Source organism: Palaemon carinicauda, chromosome 22 (assembly GCF_036898095.1).
Source record: "Palaemon carinicauda isolate YSFRI2023 chromosome 22, ASM3689809v2, whole genome shotgun sequence".
NCBI classification, from domain to species: domain Eukaryota; kingdom Metazoa; phylum Arthropoda; class Malacostraca; order Decapoda; family Palaemonidae; genus Palaemon; species Palaemon carinicauda.
In genome coordinates, this window is record NC_090746.1 from 9,471,045 (window position 1) to 9,496,044 (window position 25,000).

Sequence of the window (25,000 nt, forward strand, 5' to 3'; positions counted from 1 at the left end):
TATATATATATATATATATATATATATGCGTGTATATACATATATACACATTTACATATATATAAATATCATTACATATACACATATACATACACAAATTTATATATATATATATGTGTGTGTGTATATACATACATATATACACAATTACATACATATATATATACATATATACACATTCATATACATACATATGTCTATATGAATATGTGTATATATGTATTATATATACATATGTATATAAATGTGTAAATACAGTATGTATATATATATATATATATATATATATATATATATATATATATATATATATATATATATATATATATATATATATATATATATATTTATATATATGGGATCCTTTCACTGACCAGACAGTATTACATTGGAACATTCTCTCTGGTTAAAGTTCTTTCCCTTTGCCTACACATACACCGAATAGTCTGGCCGATTCCTTACATATTCTCCTCTGTCCTCTTACACCTGACAACACTGAGATTACCAAACAATTTTTCTTCACGTAAGGGGTTAACTACTGCACTGTAATTGTGTTCAGTGGCTACTTTCCTCTTGGTAAGGGTAGAAGAGACTCTTTGGCTATGGTAAACAGCTCGCCTAGGAGGACACTCGAAAATTAAACCATTGTTCTCTAGTCTTGGATAGTGCCATAACCTCTGTACCATGGTCTTCCACTGTCTTGCCCTAGAGTTCTCTTGCTTAAGGGTTCACTCGGGCACACTATTCTATCTAATTTTTCTTCCCCTTGTTTTGTTAAAGTTTTTATAAGTTGTATATGAAATATTTATTTTAATGTTGTTACTCTTAGAATATTTAATTTTTCCTTGTTTCCTTTCCTCAGTGGGCTTTTTTCCCTGTTGGGGTCCCTGGGCTTATAGCATCATGCTTTTCCAACTAGGGTTGTAGCTTAGCAATTAATAATAATAAAACATACATACATACATATACCAAGGCACTTCCCCAATTTTTGGGGGTAGCCGACATCAAACAAATGATACAAAAAAGGGGACCTCTCCTCTCTGCGTTCCTCCCAGGCTGACAAAGGACTTTACCGATTTCGGCTGGTACTGCTAGGATAGGTTATGTGTTTGTATATAAATGTGTCTATATGTAGATACATAAATATATATATATATATATATATATATGTGTATATATGTATATATATAAATATATATATATATATATATATATATATATATATATATATATATGTATATACTGTATATGTATATATGTACATATGTATATAAATGTGTATAAACATGTGTCTATGTATATATATGTACATAAATATGTATGTATGTATGTATGTAATGTGTATAAATATGCGTACATATGTATATGTATATAAATGTGTATATACATGTGTCTATGTATATATATAAATATATATATATATATATATATATATATATATATGTATATGTGTATAAATGTGTATATGTATATATATTTATATATATACATATGTGTATATAAATATGTGTATATGTGTATATATATGTTTGTGTGTATATACACATTATATATATATATATATATATATATATATATATATATATATATATATATATATATATACAGTATACTTACAGTGTATGCGATGTCTCAAGATGACAGGAGGCCTGGAGGAAAAATAAAACGAAGGATTGACCTTTCATGTTATTATTACACTTCCTCAAGGTCTTATGATTTAAAAAAATAAATAAGAATACAAAGAAAGCAAATTACTCATAAGCTAGTCATTCAAAAATGCTGTTTAGATCTTGGTAAATTCTAAATTTCATTTTTCCTCCCATCCTGCGGTCAAATTAGTGTGTGTATGTATATATATATTTATATATATATCTATATATATATATATATATATAAATATATATATATATATATTATATATATATATGTATATTTATACTGTACATATATATTACAAGCTAAGCTACAACGTTAGTTGGAAAAGCAAGACGCTATAAGTCCAAAGTCTCCACCAGTAAAAAAATAGCTAAGTGTGATAAGGGAACAAAGAAGAAAATAAAAGTATACGAGAAGTAATGACCTATTAAAATAAAATATTTGAAGAACTGTAACAACAATACATTAGATCTTTCATACATAAACTATAAAAACTTCTATAAAAACACAAGAGGGAGAGAAACAAGATAACATAGCGTGCCAAAGTGTACCCTCAAGCAAGTGAACTCTAACCCAAAGAGAGTGGAAGACCATGGTACAGAGGCTATGACACTACCCAAGAATAGAGAACAATGGTTTGATTTTAGAGTGTCCTCCTAGAAGAGCTGCTTACCGTGTGTGTGTGTGTCTGTGTGTATGTTTACGCTGTTTAAAGGTTTAAAGTTTTAAACGCCGCTCATGAATGGCAGAGGCAAGGGATAGAGACATTGCCCTATCAAGCAGGGCAATGCCCTAGAGACTGGCCATATTACATATGATCAGCGCCCAAGCCCCCTCTCCATCCAAGCTAGGACCAAGGAGGGCCAGGCAATGGCTGCTGAGGACACAGCAGATAGACCTATGAGCTTCCCCAAACCCCCCATCCTTAGCTGTGACAATAATCTGAACTTAAATCATGAACACATGATTCATTCACCAGGTTCTAATCAAGGTATGAATGGACCTGTTCACATGAAATGAAATAAAATTGAACATCTGCAACAACCTTTAAATACCTTGGCTATTCCAGGAATCATTAAAATTTCTTGCTTTCGTTTTCTTTAAACGTCTCAAGACCCGATATCTTAAATAACAGGGTAAAATAATCTATTCACACAATCTAATAAATCATAATTATTTAATTTACTATCAAAGAAATAACTCAGTAACACAAAAGTCAATGGAAATATTACGGGAATTACGCCAAATTTAATAATATTCGGAAATCAGGAGAGCAAATGTCGAAAAATAAAGGAAAAATGCAACATTTCCATCCTTACCAGTCAGTGATGTTAGGGGGCGTGGTCCTCCAGGCCAACTCATTCATTAAATCGTACATCACATAATTCTGGTTTATACCTTCAGGTGTCAAACCAGTACCTACTATGGTCACGTTTGGGAAATTTCTGGCCTCCATCATGTTCTGGAAAAAAAAAAAAATTATTTTATTTAGCTGGTTAACTAATCATTAAGATTTGATTGTGTAGATTCCAGTTTAGAGAGATCGGTGTTACTGTATCCACATGAGTCATGATATAACAATGAAGCAATATCCAACAGATTTTTTAGATTTGAGAACAAAGCCTTTAGAAGAATATAGTTAAATGGCAAGATAGGATTAGAAATGAAACTATGAGAGAGCTTACTCGAGTACCATACGAGGATTAGATCATGATAGGGGGTAGATGTAGATGGTTTGGATATGCTCTTCGCATTCCCCAAGAAAGATTAGTTCACCAAACGTATAGCTGGGCTCCACAAGGCATTAGAAGAGTTGGAACACCCAAACCTACATGGCTGAGGACTATGAGGCGTGAAGTAGGAAATGATGAATGGAGAAGTACTGAATTATAAGCTCAAGATAGAGACGACTGGCGAAATCTAATAGAGGCCCTTTGAGTCAATAGGGGAGATGATGATGATGATGATGATGATGATGATGATTCCAAGATATGGAATTGTCAGGAGCGTAACCGAACCAACTTATATCAAGGGTTACATCCATGTTTCCTTTTCCTTTGAATTGCAACTAAAGATAAAGTCAACACATGAGAGATGTATAGAAATAGAATGACTTTGGACATTCTATACAAACTCCACTTATTGAAATATACTTTTAAATTATATAAGCAAATAAATCACATAATAGCAGAGAGTATCAATAAGACCAGGTAGTGAAAAAGCAGTGGGTACAGGTGAAAACCAAATTATTAATTTTGGGTGAGATAATTACATAGCAATATAACATTTTATCTACTGTTTTAGGAATGACTATGCACAGTTTCTCAATGGTTAATTAACCCAATTAATCATTATATCTTTAACGTGTTGACTATTAATCAGTTACTTACTGAATGATGAGTCAGCTTAACAGTAAGAGATTTCTCTCATAGTAATAATTATTTTGCACAATAATTGCAATACATTTAGCAATGCCTAATCATCTTTAAGCTACAATTTCGTAATATTACGTACATTTCAGTACAGTTATTTACATTAAACACTTGTAACACACACTTACACACACATACTGTGTGTATATATATATATATATATATATATATATATATATATATATATATATATATATATATATATATATACACATATATATACACTGTATATTTATGTGTAAGTGGTTGAGCGTGTTAATGTTGAAATATTCATGTGTCGTATTCACATATAAAAGTTTTTATCGAAAAAAAAAAATTAAAAATTCATTGATGAATTTCAAATACTTATGGGATCACTCCATTAATGATGAAAACGTGTCTTAAACAACATGGATTAGTAAAAGATTTAAAAAACCTTGTTCAAAAAAAAAAAAAAAAAAAAAAAAAAAAAAAAAAACCGCACAGAAATATATATTTCCTTAGAAACATCATATATTTTTTTCTGTGTAGTTACCCCACTTGATTAGCTGCTGGCTATTCTAACAATGCATCATTTGATATATAGTACATAAATTAAATCTTTGTATCAGACTAATATTCTAATATTATTATTCATCATTCTGCTTATATAAGTAGAAAAAAACAAAACATTATATTTGACTTCTGGCAAAGTATCCTCTGCATTTGAAATGTTCTATCATACATATCAGATTACTCATGTAATGATATTGCAGTGTGGCATCTATTTATTTATCTATCTATCTATCTATCTATCTATCTATCTATATATATATATATATTTATATATATATTATATATACATTATATAATATATATATATATAGGTGTGTATATATATATATATATATATATATATATATATATATATATATATATATATATATATATATATATATACATATGCGTATATGTGTGTATTTGTGTACAGTATATTATTATTATTATTATTATTATTATTATTATTATTATTATTATTAGCTAAGCTGCAACCCCAGTTGTAAAATAAAGCTGGTATAAACCCAAGGGCTCCAACAAGAAAAAAAAAAGGCCCAGTAAGGAGAGGAAACAAGTTAATAAATAAACTACAACGGGAGTAATGAACAATTGAAATAAAATATTTCTAGTTCAGTAACAACTTTAAAATAGAATTTTTATGTATAAATTAAAAAAAACAAAAGGAAGAGAAATAAGATGAAATAGTGGGACTTAGTGAACCCTCAAGCTTTAATCCAAGACAGTGGAAGACCATGGTACAGAGGCTATGGCACTACCCAAGACTAGCGAAAAAAGGTTTAATTCTAGAGTGCCCTACTCCTAGAAAAGCTGCTTACCATAGCTAAAGAGACTCTTCTACCCTTGCCAAGAGGAAAGTAGCCACTGAACAATTGACGTGCAGTAGTTAACTCCTTGAGCGAAGAATTGTTTGGTAATCTCAGTGTTGTCAAGTGTACGAAGACAGAGGAGAATGTGGAAAGAATAGGCCAGACTATTCAAAGTATGTGTAAGCAAAGGAACTATGTGCCGTGACCAGAGAGAGGGATCCAATGTAGTACTGTCTGGCCTGTCAACGGAACCAACATATACCGTATAAGAATAAACAAACCTTATTGCCACGTTTGAGAGTTCTTTTCGTAACAATATTCTAAATGTTTTTCTGATTAATTCCATAATTTATGATTGAGAAACTCCTTCACTAATCACATAACCCTATGATAAGTACAGGTAAAACCTTTTTCAGTGATAGGAAAATTTTATTAAAAGCTACGTTGTAATATCAAGAAACCATAAGGAAATCACATCAAAACCTGGAAATATTTGAAAATTCCAAATGCATTACATAATTAAACCCCACCTATGTGACCTTACAGGTAGGATTGAAAATTTTTTTAAATTAATTTTTTCATTTATTTTTTCTTTTTTTGTTAAATTTGACCAAAGAAACTTTGTATTTCAAAAGCCTTCTGAGATTAACGTAATGTTTTTCACCCAAGGGGTTAACTACTGCGCTGTAATTGTTCAATGGCTACTTTCGTCTTGTAAGGGTAGAAGCTCCTTTAAGAGAAGGACATCCCAAAATCAAACCATTGTTCTCTGGTCTTCTGTAGTGCCATAGCCTCTGTACCATAGATTTCCATTATCTTGGGTTAGAGTTATCTTGCTTGAGGGTACACTCGGGCACAATATTCTATCTAATTTCTCTTCCTCTTGTTTTCGAAGTTTTTATAATTTATATAGGAAATATTTATTTCAATGTTACTCTTAAAATATTTCCGTTTTCCTTTTTCCTTTCCTCACTGGACTATTCTCCCTGTTAGAGCCAATGGGGTTATAGCATCCTGTTTTTCCAACTAGGGTTATAGCTTAGCAAGTAATAATAATATTGATAACCTGCAGTATAGTAGTTTGTGTTTTTTCCTCCCCTCAACTAAAAATATCCCCACCTTTACTCCATACGCACACGTGAAAGATTAAACCTTCTATCAAATTTCCTCGTTTTAAATTTGAGTCTCAAATTTCCTGAGGAAGATTGAAGATCTTGTCTTTGGCGGAGGCCGGAAAACTAAGTTTATCTTCTTCCTTTGCCATTTATGTTTGAGTTTTGAGAATAGAAACTCGTACCTTGTTTCAGATTGCGTGTATCTGTTGGTAAATATCTGATTGGTTAAGAATTCGTTACTAAATTCTTCCTCGATTTGAGAAAATTTCTTCACATTTCAATTAAAGATTGGGAGTCATATTATTACTATAATAATAATAATAATAATAATAATAATAATAATAATAATAATAATTTTAATAATAATGATAATAATCATTTTAATAATAATAATATAAATACTAATAATGATAATAATAATAATTTTAATAATAATAATTATTCTGATAATAATAATAATAATAATAATAATAATAATGATGATAATAAAAATAATAAGTCATTCTAATAATCATTATAATAATAATTTTAATAATCTAAACAATAATAATAATGATAATAATAATAATAATAACAATAATAACAATAATAATAACAATAATAACAATAATAATAAAAATAATTTTAACATTAAAACTCTAAATGATAATAAATAATAATATCAATTATCAAGAAGGAATTAAACCAAAGAATAAATGCGAACGAACTGACCTCATTGGTGTTGTGGGAACTTGACAAAAACTTTGAAATCAAATTTCGTCACTGTGTAGGTTATTTTGAATTCTACAAAAACTATCTCAAAGACATCTTTGAAATAGTAATGGTAATGACATCATTATCAATTCGCAATTCCTCTCTCTCTCTCTCTCTCTCTCTCTCTCTCTCTCTCTCTCTCTCTCTCTCTCTCTCTCTCTCTCTCTCTCTCTCTCTTTCTCTCTCTGAGAGAGAAACAAAATTCAGTGCTACTTTAGTAAGCGGTCTACCTGCACATTTCTACTTCAGTAGGCGGTCTACCTACATGTTTCTTCTTTTGCAGGGGGTATACCCGCATGCTTCTACTATAGTAGGCGGTCTACCCGCATGTTTCTACATAAGTAGGCGGTCTACCTGCATATTTCTCCCGTAGGAGGAGGTCTACCTGCATATTTCTACCGTAGTAGCAGGTCTACCTGCATATTTCTACTTTAGTAGATGGTCTACATATAATTTTCCATTCTATATAGCGATTTCCAGAGTGGGTGATCATGTAAATTGACAATACCTAACGTTATTGGGCCTTGATTTCGGCTACAGCTAGTTCTAATCACTCTTGCTCCGCCGTGGCATGCTGCGCTCGCAAAATTAACATTACATCATTGCTCCTATGTGCCGGTAATGCGCTCGCAAGCCCAGAAGGTCATTATTTCGTGGATATTTTCTTTTACTTTCACATGAGCAACAATACCTATTCCAGCTGGTCATTCATCCGAATAAATTACTGAACCTATTTTGCATTCACGATGTATTATCATCTTTATCTCGGCATTGCACAACGAAGTACCAGATGTCTATATCTTGTTTCAATCCCCTGTTACTAATTAAGGAACCTTTTTCAACTAGTAAACAAGGTAGTACACCTCACATGGCTAATTGTAGATTGAAATTTGCAAGCAGAACACCTTCTGAAATAAACAAGAAGGTAGATCTCGCATTTTTTGGTAGATCAAGTATTGCACAGTAGACCACCTACTACAGCAGTACTCAAAATTCTCATAAATGAGGGAAGAAACCTATCAACCTCGTTTGCAGGAAAGTACACTTGCCTTGTCTCCACAGCAACGTTCACATATCAAGTAATATACTGGACTTTCAACAAACTGGAATGAATGATATAGGGTAGACCTTCAACGATCAAGTTACGTAAATAGCATTTATGGAACTGTTTCAAGCCTAACAACTGTATTATTATCAAACTACAATCCTAGTTGGAAAAGCAGGAGGCTATAAGCCAAAGGGCTCCAACAGGGAAGAATAGCCCAGTGACGAAAGTAAATAAGCAAATAAATAAACTATATAGGAATTAAGTGACAATTAAAATGAAATGTTTTAAAATCAGTAACATTTAAAAATGTCATATGTAACCTATAAAAGAAGACTTATCTCAGGAAGTTCAACATAATAACACAAACATACATCCTAGCAGTTATATCCTCGATGTTACTTTACCTTGTGGACATTGGAAAGTAAGTTTTTGCTCCCCTCTGACAGTTTTATTTTCAAAGCTCGTTTAGGATTAAATAAATTGCTATTGCAATGTTTGAAAGACATTTATATCTGCTACAGCGTTGTTAATCTTTTCATCTAGAATTTGCAACTATTTTTCTTCACAGCCTTTCATGAAACTATCTAGATTTCAGGCCCAATATAAGTGGACTTCCAGTTGCTTCCCATAATAATTATTATTATTATTATCAAATGCTAAGCTACAACCCTAGTTGGAAAAGCAGGGTGCTATAAGCCCAGGGGCTCCAACAAGGAAAATACCCCAGTGAGGAAAGGAAATAAGGAAAAATAAAATTTTTTAAGAATAGTAACATTAAAATGAATATTTCCTATATAAACTTTAAAAACTATAACAAAACAAGAGGAAGAGAAACTAGATACAACAGTGTGCCCGAGTGTACCCTCAAGCAAGAGAACTCTAACCCAAGACTGTGGAATGCCATGGTACAGAGGCTATGGCACTACCCAAGACTAGAGAACAATGGTTTGATTTTGGAGTGTCCTTCTCCTAGAAGAGCTGCTTACCATAGCTGAAGAGTCTCTTCTACCCTTACCAAGAGGAAAGTAGCCACTGAAATTAGAGTGCAGTAGTTAACCCCTTGAAAAAAGAAGAATAGTTTGATAATCTCAGTGTTGTCAGGTGTATGAGGACAGAGGAGAATTTGTAAGGAATAGGCCAGACTATTCGGTGTCTGTGTAGGCAATAGGAAAGAACCGTAACCAGAGAGAAGGGTCCTATGTAGTACTGTCTGACCAGTCAAAGGACCCCATAACTCTCTAGCGGTAGTATCTCAACGGGCGGTTGGTGCCCTGGCCAACCTACTACCTTAGAAAGCTCTAGAATTTACATGTATGTTTTTTGTGTATATCTCTTAATACACCTGTCTTATACTATATTTCTGCAATGTTTCAATATAAATTCAGAAATAATTTCGTTGGTTTTAAAAGATTATTTCTAAAATAATTTTAATCTATCTATTGTTTTAACTACTAGCATAATGGCTCTTAGTTCATTATTCTGTTCCCAAGGAAAATTTTTCTTGCTTCTTGACATTTCTCTGTAAATTGTAGAAAATTAAATTTACCTGTTTATTTTATTGAAACATACTATTTCTAATGCGTTTTCAGACTAGAATTTCAGAAAGGCTTTCAGTGATTTTATGGCACGTTACATATTTCAAAATTCTTGAAAGAGACATTGGATAAACATTTTTAATAGATCGTTATAAATTGAACTTATTTGCAGGATATATTGCGATAAACTGTTGCAGCCACTTTTGTCGGGGGAAATACTGCCAAGCGTAAAAGGGTTTCTGTTATAAGACTAGAAAATATTTGACGAATAAAATTGCTAACTTTCGAAGCACATTAAGATTACATTTCATAATATCAAAACAGAAGCACCAGAGTTGTGACTAAAAACAAAGAAAATCAAAACTGAGGGGCACTCAGTAGACCGTAGACCTCCGCTAGGAAGCTTATTTCTCGTCCTTTCGCTCGACTTTGAACTTGACCTTTGACCTTAACATGTATCAAATTAGCGTGGATTTTCATACACTCAAATATGAACCAATATAAAAGTCTCTGCGACAACGATGTCCAAGCTTATGGGTGATTTCGTGAATTGGACATTTTGCTTGACCATGACCTTGACCTTCCAAAATATAATAATTTACATAATTTACTTTACACTTAATCCCTGCAAGATTCATTAATCTAATATTAAAATTGTGGCCAGGAAGCTGTTCACAAACAATCACACACACGAACACACAAACAGGGTGGAAAACATCGTTAAAGGAGGTAATAAAGTCGACTGTTGAAAGGAATAATAAAGATAATAATAATGATAATAATAATAATAATAATAATAATGATGATGGTGGTGATGATGATGATGATGATGATAATTTGAATGCCTTGGCAGAAACATGAATTTTAATTTCAACACATATCAATCTCCCTGTTAATGCCATTATCTGCCACCATATCTCTTTTTTCAGATACGAATAGAGAATTACTGGCTTTTATTCCAGTTCCTGGGACCAAAAAAAAAAAAAAAAAAAAACACACACACACACCAAGTCGGTAAAGGCTTTAGTTGAATCTTTAAACAATGTCACTTCCCAATTGGTCAACTTGCTGTTTTCTAGAACGATTTTGAACCTCTCTCTCTCTCTCTCTCTCTCTCTCTCTCTCTCTCTCTCTCTCTCTCTCTCATAACACACTCGTCTTTGCGTGAGTAATCATAGCTAGGAGTCAGGCACCACAAGAGCAAAATCCCATGAAGTTCTCTTGTGAATAACAGTGTTATTGCCTGGATTGATCTCTGTAACTACCTATTAAAATCTAATAGGATAATTACTTGCACCATCCAATACCAAAAAGATTCAGGATACAGTTGAGTGGTTAAATGTTAATTAGTACATTTGTGTCACTAATATTTTTCACTAGCACAATCCATACATTTTTTTTATGTACAATATATAGAGAAATACAACATGCATAGTTTTCGTGAACATTCACAGCTTAATTACACTTAAACGAATAGTTAGATAATATAAATTGGTTACAATTAATGCGTAATTCTATAAAACTTTTACGATTCTAAATTTCGAAAATTTGAAAGATAATAGTAAAAGAAGTAACCATTATCTTATGCCTCTCTTTACATGTAGTAAAGCATTGGTTTGAAATTTAAAAAAAAAAAAAAAAAAAAAAAAAAAAAAAACATTAGAAATTGTGTGGAATCAATTTGGTGTTACATCAATTTCGTATTGACAATGAATCAAGTAACTGGTCAGATCTGATATATAATGGAAAAGAAAACTGTTAGACATATGATTTATTTATAGTTTCCGCAAAATATTTCCAATATTTTAATTGTAGCTACTTTCTTACACTGAAATGATGAATAAAAAAAGTATGTGGAATTGTTTGGTGTCAATTTCCAGACGAAACACCGAGTCTCTCCATCATTGTTCCAAGAACTTGAAAGACTTTTCAGATTGCATCAAGACAATCAAGTTATATTGCCTCAATTTTCTCCTAAACAAGGAGACACATCTTTATCATTTCACTTGGTGTTTGTTTTCGTATCATTCCTTTTCTCTTTTATGGAAACGTGAAGAACAGATTGTGTATAAAAAGTGTGCATTACATGTCTTAATCAATTTGAACATTTTATGTGTGAATTGATTTCTTTATACATCAATAAAATCATGCGTAGACTGTCGAATACAGTAATATTGTTGTTTTAATAAAATACCAAGACTGTCTTATTTGAAAGATCATATTGTCAGATCATACAGTTTTCACTGTTCAGAATCTGAATTCAGAAACGTGTATTCACTTGTACCAACAGAGTGGATTTCAATACAAAATAAGAATACACTGAATAGCACCACTGCTGTGCAACACAGCATGGGGTTTAGTATCAGCTGAATTATTATTTTGTGTACCTAAATAATTATTTCAGCTTCACAAATTCTGTATAATAAACCCTACATCAGTTAGATACTTTAGACTGAATGTAGTTTAACTTAAATGTTTAGCTAGACAGCCATTTCTCAATTGACAAGTTGTTCCAGAGTACGAGCTGACCAAGTCTAACATGGCTTTACAATGCTTTGCACACAGTTACCAGGATGGTGTACATATCACAATTGTCTTGAATGATATTGGGGTATATGAATGTCACATATTTCTATTCCCGAACCACGCTGTATCCCAAGCCTTATTGTGCATGATTGGGCCTAAAGTAGTAAAAAAGATAAACCCTCAGCCTTGATTAACTGGAAGCAGGCAATATCTAGTTGTGCTACCTTGAGTAACATTCAGCAAGATGGCAAATACAGATCTAGAACCATCTAAATTCTGGACTGACTGGAGCAAGTGTTGTCTTTGCAATAAAGGGAGGAGTTAAGAGCTCAATTAACCATGCACACAACAACCACAAGAACACAATAGCTGGACTATGATTGTAACTAATATTCCCCTTTCTCACACAGCTATGTCTATTGTTTTGTATCTACCCAGACTAGATGATGACGGTGGCATTAAAGAAATTCTGAGGAAGAATAAGGAGCAGTATCACATTACACTCAACAACACATCACTACAGAGCCACAAAATGACGGGCAGTGTGTGCTCTCAGCCAGAAGAATGCCAAACCAAGCTGCGCAGAATCAACTTTGAAGGCAAAACTTATTTCATATATTACAAAGAAGTTCCCATCCTCTGAACTAAGACAAGCTATGATGATGAACCTTAATAATAGACTCCATGAATGTGCCCGAACTTTAAATGACAGAAAATAATTTGCATGATGCTATTGTAAAGGAGTTCAAATACCATTTTGTATCCTTGGTGATATATACAGCAAAGAGACGGCATACCTTAGAGCATCCAAGAGACAGTGACAGGAATGTGCATCCAAAGAGGATGCCAACTTACATGCATTCGTAAGGCTAATCACATATTTAGGTGGGACCACCAGATTATGTGAGAGTCATGCAGTCTTTTGACTTGCAGACATTATTTACATGTTTGCCCATTACCTGGAACAACTGGGTGTTGGTGCACCTGCTGTCACTCTCAACAGGACTTCAGGAAAAACTATCCCCAAAGATACCAGAGTTAACAGCTCACAAGCAATGAAGTGATGTCAGCTATTTCTTGTCAGAAGCGTCTGATTATTATAGTGAAGCTGTTATCCTTGGGAAAACAGCTAACATCTTGCAAAGACATATGCTGGACCAACGGGCGGATGGTGCCTTGGCCAACCTACTACATTTAAAAAAATACTGCATGCCAATGAATGAATCTCTCAACTTGTATACCTTTTAAAAGAAAAACAATGAGTGGATCTATTATCAAAACAAACACAATGCTGGAGTCTGGGTCCTCCCGTCTTAGAGACCTTGTTCATGAATGGAAAAGAATGGGCCCTTTACTTATTAAAAGTACCACAAGCCAATGGTGGAGTCCAGATCCTCCTTTCTTGGATACTTTGTACGTGAAATGCAAAGAATGAACCCCTTATCCAAGTTCGTCAAATCAGAACCTTTTTTACTTCTAAGGATTCGTTCCAGATTTAGGGTGGGAATCAGGTAAAGAAATTTCATAAAACATCGCTGTCCCATCTCTTGATTTAAAGCATGTGTTGAATGATTAAGCAAATATTTAATTTTTCAGCATCAGATGGTCAAAGTTCAACTATTGATTAATTGTTTAATGCTTATTCATTAAGCTAATGGTCAAGTGATGAATGTTTGTTTTTGAACAACCTTCGCCTATCCCACGTGCCATGGGCTAGGGGGACAGTGCTTCACTCTCTTCATATATATTTTTTTCATAATTTATGAGTATTGAAAGATATTTTACCTGTATTACATAAATAATGTTTCATGGTTCTTTTGTAACTACATTATTAATTTTATATTTTTATCCAATTTTTTCAACAAGAATAAGCAATTAATATGTCAATATAAAACTTGAAAGATAATTTTTTACAAGTGTACCAGATAGTACAAGGGGTGCCACTTCTAACTCTGAAAAAAAAAAAATGAAATCAAGTAAATATGTTACAACCACCAATTTCTTGTAAGGCGAAAATAATATATCTTAATCAAGAGAGTCTTTGGTTTGGGATATTGGCTAATAATTACTATCTATATGTTTACGATAACTTAAACCATCTGATATTTTTATTGGTTCCCCGAAACCCCTTCAGCGGAGACTCCTTCCACATCAGTAACACCAATACTGACATCTAAAATTTCTTTTAAGCTTTCAATCTAACCTCATAATAATTCCTCATCAGTCTTTAGCATTTGATTTTTTTTTTTTTTTTTTTTTTTGAGAAGGGAGTATGAAATAATTTCTTTTCATCAAATAATTCCCTACTTGCATCAATTCTTTTACCTATGAGGAATCGCTGGAATTATATAGTTTTTGACAAAGTTATAATAATATTTTCAAAATCTTCAAAGCTATCATTAGGTTTATAAACTACGAGCCATACGTGTCTTCATGACATCTCTCTATGAGCCATATTCAAAAGAAAGATGCTTTGTTTAAAACAAGAGGTTACTAATGATTCAGACTACCCAGCCTTAAGATATCCAAGATATGTTAAGAAAGATCCAACGGCAATTCTTACAATACATATAATTGAAAACCTTCTTCTAACTGAATTATAATCTTACTTTATTCATGCTTAAGATAGTGTAATTCTGCAAAATAGCAAAAGCTCAGGCATTGTTCATAATGAGAAACTTCTATTGTAGACTAACGCTTGAAAGAAAAGGCCACCAACATGAATGCATCTCTATATATTTATTCATTAAACTTTTCATAATTTCATTTGCAAAACTTTCTTCGTCATACGAATAAATAAAATACTAAAAAGACAGAGAATTTCATATTTATCTGAACTGTTAAAAAAAAAAAAAAAAAAAAAAAGTATCCCTGTGTTGTTTTTTCTCAATGATCACAATTTTGGCTAGGGAGGTCAGATATATATATATATATATATATATATATATATATATATATATATATATATACTTTGCGGGGATTTAACCTGAACTTTTCCAAAGAAATTTAGGCTAGATTAGATATTTAAAAAATCTCTACATATACTGTAAGTAAAGGGTCATGATGACTTTCGTGCATAATACTTTTGACAATTAATTGAAGCCTAAGCACGTTATTTCGTAAAAGCTGACCAACCTAAATAAATGAAGACAGTGAATATACTTACAATCTTAAACATATGGGGTGGGGAGGGAGTCTTCCGCCTTCAGCTCTTGGATTATGATATTTTTTTTTTTTTTTATTACTTAATCTGGAATCATGGCAGAATCTCGGGCCAAAATAAAAGATATAATTTTCGAATATTTCTACAGGAAAATTCAAATGCTGAAAGTAAATTGTAAACCCTCATAGGATAATACTCCATATATCTGCATTATTTCCATATGATTAAATGGGTACATAATATATTATAAAAAGTTTTAAAATACAGAAAAGTAATATCAAACAAGATTCACGGAGATGAAAGATGAAACTAAGTTCCAAGCATGGAAGTGTTTTCCAGGGCGACATCATCATTGTTCTTTTATGACTGAAATAATATATTTTCCGAAAAGACAATATACTCGGCCCGAATATGACTCGTGGAAAATTTTACACTTTTCCTCTAACGAAAATTCTGTTATACTGAAATGACTTTTTAATTCATCATGAAGTAAAAGGTTCATGGGAGGTGATTTTATTATTTAAATCGTTCGTATTTTCAATTCTTCAAAGACATATATATATATATATATATATATATATATATATATATATATATATATATACACACAGTGCATACATATATGTGTATATATATATATGTATATATATTTATATATATACAGTGTATATATATATATATATATACACACACACACACACACACACACATATATATATATATATATATATATATATATATATATATATATATATATATATATATATATATATATATAAACACATACATATATAACTAACACTCGTGACTTTAATCAATGAAAATATCAACCAAAATTGCATTTACTATCAAATTGTACCTTTGGAAATGTATATCCAATGGAAATTCATTTATGATAAATGCTTCTGGCTGTGCAAGGATTCGAACCTATGCCTCTGAGTTTAAGTAATGCCAGCAAGGACCTCTAACCCAGCGGTCGCCAACAGGTGGTCCACAGAAGAATTGGGATATTATTTCAATTTTCGTTTTCTTAATCCTTTTCAGGAAACTCTAATACAAATTGCACAGAAGAAAGAGAACCCAGTGTTGCAAATTTAGCATTTCAGGCAGATTTAACATTTAACATTTTAATCCAGAACATAATTGATTAATTAACAGCAATACTAAGTAAAAGAAAATTAAACATAAATACATTTTTCCTGATGTAGAGTAGGCCTACATAAAACACATATTAAATAAAACCGAACAAATCTGTCTGTTTCATAACTATAATCGAACACAGTTATCTACCTTCCGGGCTTTAGCTAGAGCCAGGCAACAGTGAAAGAGTTGTGACGGCCCGAGAGAAAGGTTGCGACTCAAAGGCAGGAAGCAATCAACTGAGTAACTTTATTATAGAACACTCTCCTTTATATACAAAACCTCAAGGCAACAGGCATTTTCATGTTCACAAGACAGACAATGTTACAGAGGAAAACCGGAGACATGATTATTCAGGTTCTTTTTAGTGCGAGGGAAGAGCGCAGATACAAACATAATATATACAAAATAATTTATGTACGATCGTGTGACACACGGTTGGTACATGGCTCCCCCCCTAAAAATGACAATGTATATGTTAAATAGGGCGCCCTGATCTAGAGAGGCGAACTGTAGGCGGGTCATCTGGCAGAAGATAAGCAGGTTTTAGACGATCAATGGAGACCCAGTCTTCTTTGCCACGAATATTTAGTAGGAATGCTTTCGGACTGCGTCGAATCACAAGGAAAGGGCCCGTGTAAGGGGGCGTCAGCGGTGGCTTGCTAGTGTCGTTGCGCAGGAAGACGTGCGTTGCAGAGTGCAAGTCCGTTGGTATGTGATGCTTCGCTGGGGGCTTGTAAGTCTGGCGGCACGGAGTAAATTTTCCCTCGACGTGATGTATGAGCTGGAGATCGTCGGAGGAGGTTGTAGAAGGAAAAAATTCGGCGGGGACGACCAACGGGTCGCCATACACCATTTCAGCTGCCGAGACGTCGAGGGCGTCTTTAGGAGTGGTCCTTAGTCCCAGAAGGACCCAGGGAAGCTGAGTAAACCAGTTGCAATCCTTGCAGCAGGACATCAAAGCTGCTTTGAGGGTGCAATGAAAACGTTCAACCATTCCATTGGCAGCGGGGTTGTAGGCCGTTGTCTGATGTAGGGTGATGCCACGGAGATTCGCTAATGATGTCCACAATTGAGAGGTGAAAGTGGTTCCCTGTCAGAAGTAATATGCTCAGGGATACCAAATCTTGAAATCCATCCAGAGAGTAAGGCAGATGTACATGGGGCGGACGTTGCAGTTTCCATGGGAATGGCTTCAGGCCAACGAGTGGAGCGGTCAATGACAGTAAACAGGTAACGATGTCCTTGTGATGTGGGTAGGGGGCCTACAACGTCGACGTGAATGTGTGCGAAACGATGCTGAGGTTAAGGAAAGGTGCCCACTTCTGAATCCGTGTGTCGATGTACTTTGGAAGTTTGGCAAGAAGTACAGGCGCGGACCCAATCCTTAGCATCCTTAGAAATGCCGTGCCAAATGAACTTTGCCTTCAGCAGCTGTGCAGTAGAACGGCACGAGGGATGTAAAAGGCCGTGAATGAAATCAAACACCTGCCGTCGCATGGGAGCAGGAATCCAAGGTCGCGGTCTACCAGTACTGACGTCACAGAGGAGGGTGGTGTTGGAGTCTTCGAGGGGAAAGTCTTCCCAACAGAGGGACGGGCAGGATGTCCTACATGCTTGATACTCTGGATCCTGTCGTTGGGCTTCAGTCAGGGCGTTGTAATACAATCCCAGTTGAATGGCAGCCAACGTGTTTCTTGACAGGGCATCGGCAACGGAATTCATTTTCCCAGGGACGTATTGAAGGGTGCAATTGTATTCAGCCACGGAGGAGAGATGTCGGCGTTGACGGGCAGACCAGGCGTCAGACTGTCGAATGAAGATGTGCACCAGAGGCATGTGGTCTTTGCGAATGACGAAGGGCATACCTTCTAAGAAATGACGAAAGTGACGGACAGCCAAGCGCACCGCCAGCAATTCTCGATCGAAGGTAGAATAACCCGATTCTGCCTTGGACAGTTTTCTGCTGAAGAAGGCCAATGGGCGGGGCGAGCCGTTGACCACCTGCTCGAGTAGTGAACCAATAGCGACGTCGCTGGCATCGGTGGAGAGAAGGAGAGGGGCGTGTGGGATAGGAAAAGTGAAAGCGGCAGCAGTTGATAGGGCCTTCTTTGCATTGCAGAAGGCTGCTTCTTGAAGGGGACCCCACTTCAGGTCCTTTGGCTTGCCCTTGAGGGAGGCGTAGAGGGGAGCAAGAGTGGCGGCAATGGCTGGCAGAAAACAGTGATAATAGTTGATCATGCCCAAGAATTCCTGCAGAGCTTTGACGGTCGAGGGCGCGGGGAAGTTCTGAACGGCTGCTACCTTCTCAGGGAGGGGATGGACTCCTTCAGGAGTGATGCGGTGCCCAAAGAATGACACTTCGTTGGCGCCAAAGGTACACTTGTCGTACCGGACTACAAGGCCGTTTTGTTGCAGGCGGTCGAGTACGATGCGCAGGTGACGGAGGTGTTCCTCTTTTGAGGAGGAGAACACAAGTATGTCATCCACATAACATACACAGAAAGGGAGGTCCCCTAAGATGCCATCCATGAGACGTTGAAACTTGGCCCCGGCATTACGAAGGCCAAAACAGGAGTAATTGAAGGTGTATGTACCAAACGGAGTGGTGATGGCAGTCTTGGGGATGTCTTCTGGGTTCATAGGAACCTGATAATACCCCTTCAGGAGGTCGAGCGTAGAGAAAACCTTCGCTTTGTGCAGGTAGGAGGTCACGTCGGCAATGTTTGGGAAGGGGTAGTGATCCGGTTCTGTTTGCATGTTCAGGCGCCTGTAATCCCCGCACGGACGGAGGGAGCCGTCTTTCTTCATAACGATGTGTAAGGGTGACGACCATGGGCTGGAGGCCTTTTGGCAAAGGCCCATTTCCTTCATTTCGGCGAACGTCTGTTTGGCAGCTGCCAATCGTTCCGGTGCCAAACGTCTGAATTTTGCGAAGACTGGGGGTCCCATCGTCTTGATATGGTGATAAATACCGTGCTTGGCAGGAACCGTGAGCGTTTGGCGAAGTTCTGGACGGAAAACTTCCGGGTACGACGTGAGGAGGTGGGCGTAGGCATCCGTGGGTGCGCTGATGGGGAGAGCGAGGTTAGAGGGGGCGGGTTGAACAGGTGTCGACAAGTACGAGTCTGTGTTGACCAATCGTCGGTGGTCGACATCGACCAGAAGGTGGAAATGAGAGAGGAAATCCGCACCGAGGATTGGCAATGTGACGTCAGCAACGAGAAACTTCCAATTGAATTTACCGTTTCCGAACGATAATGTAAGGCTCTCATTGGCAGCTACCAAGCGGACGTCGGCAGATGTAGACAGACTACGTCGTGCCTTGAAGAGTTTCCTTGGCAAAAGAGAACGACAAGCACCTGTGTCTACCAAAAATCGAACACCCGTTCCTGCATCCTGTAAAAAGAAAAGATTAGAAACACGGGAGGCCACCGCCACGAGCGATGGCCTACTTACACATTTTTTGGCCACTGACAATCCTTGGCACATTTCTTCGCGGTTGCCCCGAATCTGAAGTGGTAGTAGCAAAACTGCGGCGGATGGGAGGTAGTAAGTGGCTGTAGAAGTCGTTCGTTGGGGCGCGAGCGATTGGTGGTGGTAGGCGGCTTTGTCGCTGCTTCGGCAGGTCACGGGATAGGCGTATATGTCCTATGGCATTCATGTCAACTTCGGTTGACGTTGAATAGGCATCCTCTTTGTCAGGGGTGGAGGCGTTGATGGAGGTCTTGAAGTCGGCTTTGGTCATCAAGTCCTTTATGGGTAAACTATCGACATCGGGTATGGCAGCGCGTATAGGTCCGGGTAAACGGCGTATCCAAAGGGCACGAAGTAGGTTCACCTCACAAGGAGAGCCGTCTGCGGCAGATTGAAGGCGAGCGATACTGGTCATTTCCCTGAGGGCAAGCGAAGCCCTTTGGTCCCCCAACGGTTGTTGCGAGAGCTGAAAAAGCTTTGCTATACGGGCGGCTGGCGACGGCGAGTACTGCTGCAGAAGGTATGTTTTGAGGGCGTCATAGGCTATTGGGGTGTCTCCTTGTTCACAAAGCCAGTCGGATATTTCTGGGAAGGTGTCCTCGGGTATCGCCGCGAGAACATAATCTGCTTTGGTGGTTGAGCGAGTCATGCCCCTGATGCGAAACTGGACTTCTGCGCGCTGAAACCAAGCAAACGCCTCTCCGCTGGCAAACGATGAAAGTTTGAATGGGGCGGCCTCAGCGCCAACTGCCGTAGAGTCCGCCATAGTACCAACGATGGAGGGGCGAGGGGGTGGGGGTGGAAGGCGGTGGGAGCGAATCGACTTCCGGGTCACCAATATGACGGGCCGAGAGAAAGGTTGCGACTCAAAAGCAGGAATCAATCAACTGAGTAACTTTATTATAAAACACTCTCCTTTATATACAAAACCTCAAGGCAACAGGCATTTTCATGTTCACAAGACAATGTTACAGAGGAAAACCGGAGACATGACTATTCAGGTTCTTTTTAGTGCGAGGGAAGAGCGAAGATACAAGCATAATATATACAAAATAATTTATGTACGATCGTGTGACACACGGTTGGTACAGAGTTAAATTGTTGCAGAACCCAAAAGATTGACATCTGTATAACTTATATGTGAAACTTATCAAACACACTGAGTAACTGTTGCTCAAATTACCAATTCTTCCTTTTGGCTTTTAGATTCAAATAAAGACCCATAATTAGTAAGTAAAATCAAGCAAAATATTTTCTATTCCGATAAAACCAAAGATAGAATAACTATTGGTAATGTTCATACTTCACTTAACCGTAACCTGATCAATGTATCAGAGCATCCACAGTCCTGGTGAAGCACCTTTAGAAAGAATATTCGAACTGGAGTTGAAAGGAAATTAAGACATTTTTATTTATCCAAAATCAAAGTATTGTGTTCTGAAAGTCCCTTGTAATAAAAAAAACTCAGATTTAGCTAATGGAACCGCTTAATTTTTTCAAAGAATGCATTAAAAATATGCAAAAAAAAGGGTCTTTAAAAAAATGATTGCTGATGACATCTTTATTAGAGGCTTCTTGTCTGATAGCACTTCAACAGCGCTTACAGTCATCAACAGAATTTTTGTTGTTATAACAAAAGAAGAAGATACCAGACAAAGCAATATGCGGATGATAGATCCGTTTCTACCAAACATTTATATTAACATTAAAAATGTACGCGTGAATGATAAAAAAAGCCTCATCGATCTACTATGCAACAATAGTCTCAAACATCTAAATTCCAGTCATCTTTATCAAGACCTCCATTTTAGCTGTCCATAAAAAGAGAATACCCTTCACCGAGTGAAAATCAGGGAAATTTTTTATCAAATTTTCAATAACATAATTGTATGAAAAGACAATTAAGCAATTAAGGATCGCTACCGATCTCGGAATGACATAAAGTGGGGTTTCCATCTTGCAGTAAAGTAACTGGAGACAAAAATCCACGAACTTATTTCAAACAAGCAGGAGTAAACATCACACTAAAAATTTGTACTGCTTGAATAAACTTAAGATTTTCTTTGTTTTTTTAATAATTAAACTTGAACTTTATATTAAATATTGCGTTTAATATTAAAACAACAGAAGTTCTCTGATGGTTATTAACATCACCAACTTCGTTGCAATGAAGGTTATGTTTTGATAGGCGTATGTTTGTATATCTGTGTGAGTGGTTGTGATTCGTATAACTCCAAAACTATTTGACTGAATCTCATGAAATTTGGAGGGATGAGTGTCTATGAGTCAAGGACAATTTCATTGGATTTTGGGAGTGATTGGGTTCAAATGTCAAGGTCAAGGTCAAGGTCACGAAAAGGTGAAAAATATATCCTTTCTATACGTTGGTAAATTTCTATCTGATTTGCATGAAACTAGCGCCAAAATGTGCATAATTCAATTGCCTATATTGTGATATGTAACAAGATACAGTGGTGTCATTACTTTTGTGTATTTTTTTTTTTTTTTTGTGTGTGTGTTTGTGTGTTCGTGATTAGCTAAGCTAAAATAACATTTGACCGCATCTCATAAAATTTGGTGGGATGATTGGCCATGATACAAGGACAATTTGATTAAATTTTTTGAGTGATTGGGTCGAAGGTCAATGTCAAGGTCACGAAAAAGTAAAAAAAAGTCTTTTTGCCATATCGCGACCGATTTTTATCTGATTTGCATAAAACAAGCGTCAAAATGTCCATAATTCAATTGCCTACCTTGTGATACATGTGTTTTGAGATCAAATACCCACAATATTCGATGCAATTGAACCAAATGCAATTATTGGTCAGGCCTGATGGCTAGCGGCTGCCGATTCACAGATGATAATGTTGTTTATCAATTCATCGACTTAAATCTGCTAACAAACTATATTACAAGACCGATTCTTTTCTAACTGGACTATACATCCTTCCATTTATCTAAACCTTGAGTCACCTTTCTTAAGTTTTTAAAAAGGTTATTAGTATCATCCTTCATTTGAAGAGATCACATGCATTATCCTCTTAAACATCTACCACATTGCACAACTTTTCACCTGGGAAGGAAGCCGGATTAGATAATCCTACACTTTGGTGGAAGAACAAAAGAATGGGTCCTTGCACTATTCAATAAATGCGAACAACCTATTGAACACCAAAGATATGGAGACCACCAAAGTAGTATAGCTGTGCTAAAACCAGGTAGAGACCCCATGTCTCCCATAAGTTACAGACCAATATCACTGTTATACATAACATGAAAATTATATAAATGCATGATAATGACACAAATATCTTCAATGGTCGAAGGAAAATTATCACTCTACCAGACAGGCTTCCGACCAGGTCAATCATGCTGCAGTCAGGTTCTGAACTTAACTCGGTACATCGAGGATGGATTTATGAAGAAACAAATAACTGGGGTAGCCTTTGTAGACCTTACAGCAGCATACAATACTGTCAACCACCGGGTACTCCTTCTAAAAGTTGCCTAAAGAGTCCAAGATGACAACAGTGTACGAATCATAGAGTCAATCCTTGTAAATCAACGATTCTTCGTAGAAGTGGAGCAAAATAAAAGCAGGTGGAGAGCCCAAACGAACGGTCTCCCGCGGGGCTCTGTACTGCCTCCTATTTTGTTTAACATTTATACAAATGGCCATCCAAAAGATACACAAAGTTTCATATACACAGACGACCTATGTATTGCCACACAGTAACGATTCTTTGAAGAAATGAGAGGAGAGACTATTACGAGCTTATCATATCTCTCGGTATACTATAAAAAATGGCACCTCAATGCAAACCCCAGCAAAACGCAGGTGAGTGAATTTCACTTTAACAATCACGAAGTGAAATGGAAACTAAAATCATGTGGGAAAATAAAGAATTACATGCCCACCCATATCTATTCATTACTCTTGACAAGACTTAGCTTTAAAGAAAAAATAAACTAAAGAAAAAACTATCAACAAGAAACAACCTGCATAGCAAATTACCCAACACCGGCTGAGTAGCAGTTCCAAAATCCCTTATGCAAACAGCTCTTGCAGTCTGCAATTCTAATGTGGACTATTGTTCACCAGTGGGGGAAAGATCGTGCCACGCAAAGAAAGTGAATCCAGTGTTTAATAGAGCTTGTCGAATAATCACTGGCACATTAAAGGCAACACCCCAACCATCTCTATACATACTGGCCAGGATTGCATCACCTCAAATTCGACGAGATGCTATTTCCAAAAATTAAAGGGTCAAACAGATAAATGATCCAAGGCATCTAGGACGGGACTGAAATCTATAAAAAGCTTCATGGGCGTGGAGGGTTCTGAACAGGTAAACCATCCTACCTACAGATTGATGAAATGGAGGGAGAGTGGCTGTAATTCAAGCAATGAAGAACTACCTGACCCTAGTGGACACCCACCTTGTGGAGCGTCCCTAAACAGAAAGGAGTAGACCACCTAGAACAGAGCAAGATCTAAGGTCAGGAAAACAGGAGATAGACTTCAAAAGTGGGAATATGTCACCATGCTGATTGCCCCTGTGGTGAATCGCCCCAGACAATGGACCACAATCCTCCGCTGCTCCCAACTGGGACCTACATGTTCTAATGTACAGTAGATCTATAGGAAACAAATGACAGAGCCATCAATTGGAGAGGCGAGTAGTGCGATAAGATATGCTGATGATGACTGAACCATTGAAGCTGAAACTTCTGTATCCATTCGGTATCGTAAGACACCAGGACACATGTTAACACCTACCTTCTGTCTAAGAGGGACATATCTGAATTCAT

General features: G+C 36.1%; 1 protein-coding gene across 1 annotated transcript in view; it reads right to left on the bottom strand.

The window, feature by feature from the left end:
- Positions 1 to 25,000, bottom strand: part of LOC137616760 (alpha-N-acetylglucosaminidase-like) — a 511,993-nt gene that overhangs the window by 171,460 nt on the left and 315,533 nt on the right. The window contains exon 12 of the mRNA XM_068346760.1: positions 2,976 to 3,118. Within this exon, the coding sequence (XP_068202861.1) occupies positions 2,976 to 3,118 (143 nt within the window). The remainder of the gene's footprint in view (positions 1 to 2,975; positions 3,119 to 25,000) is intronic.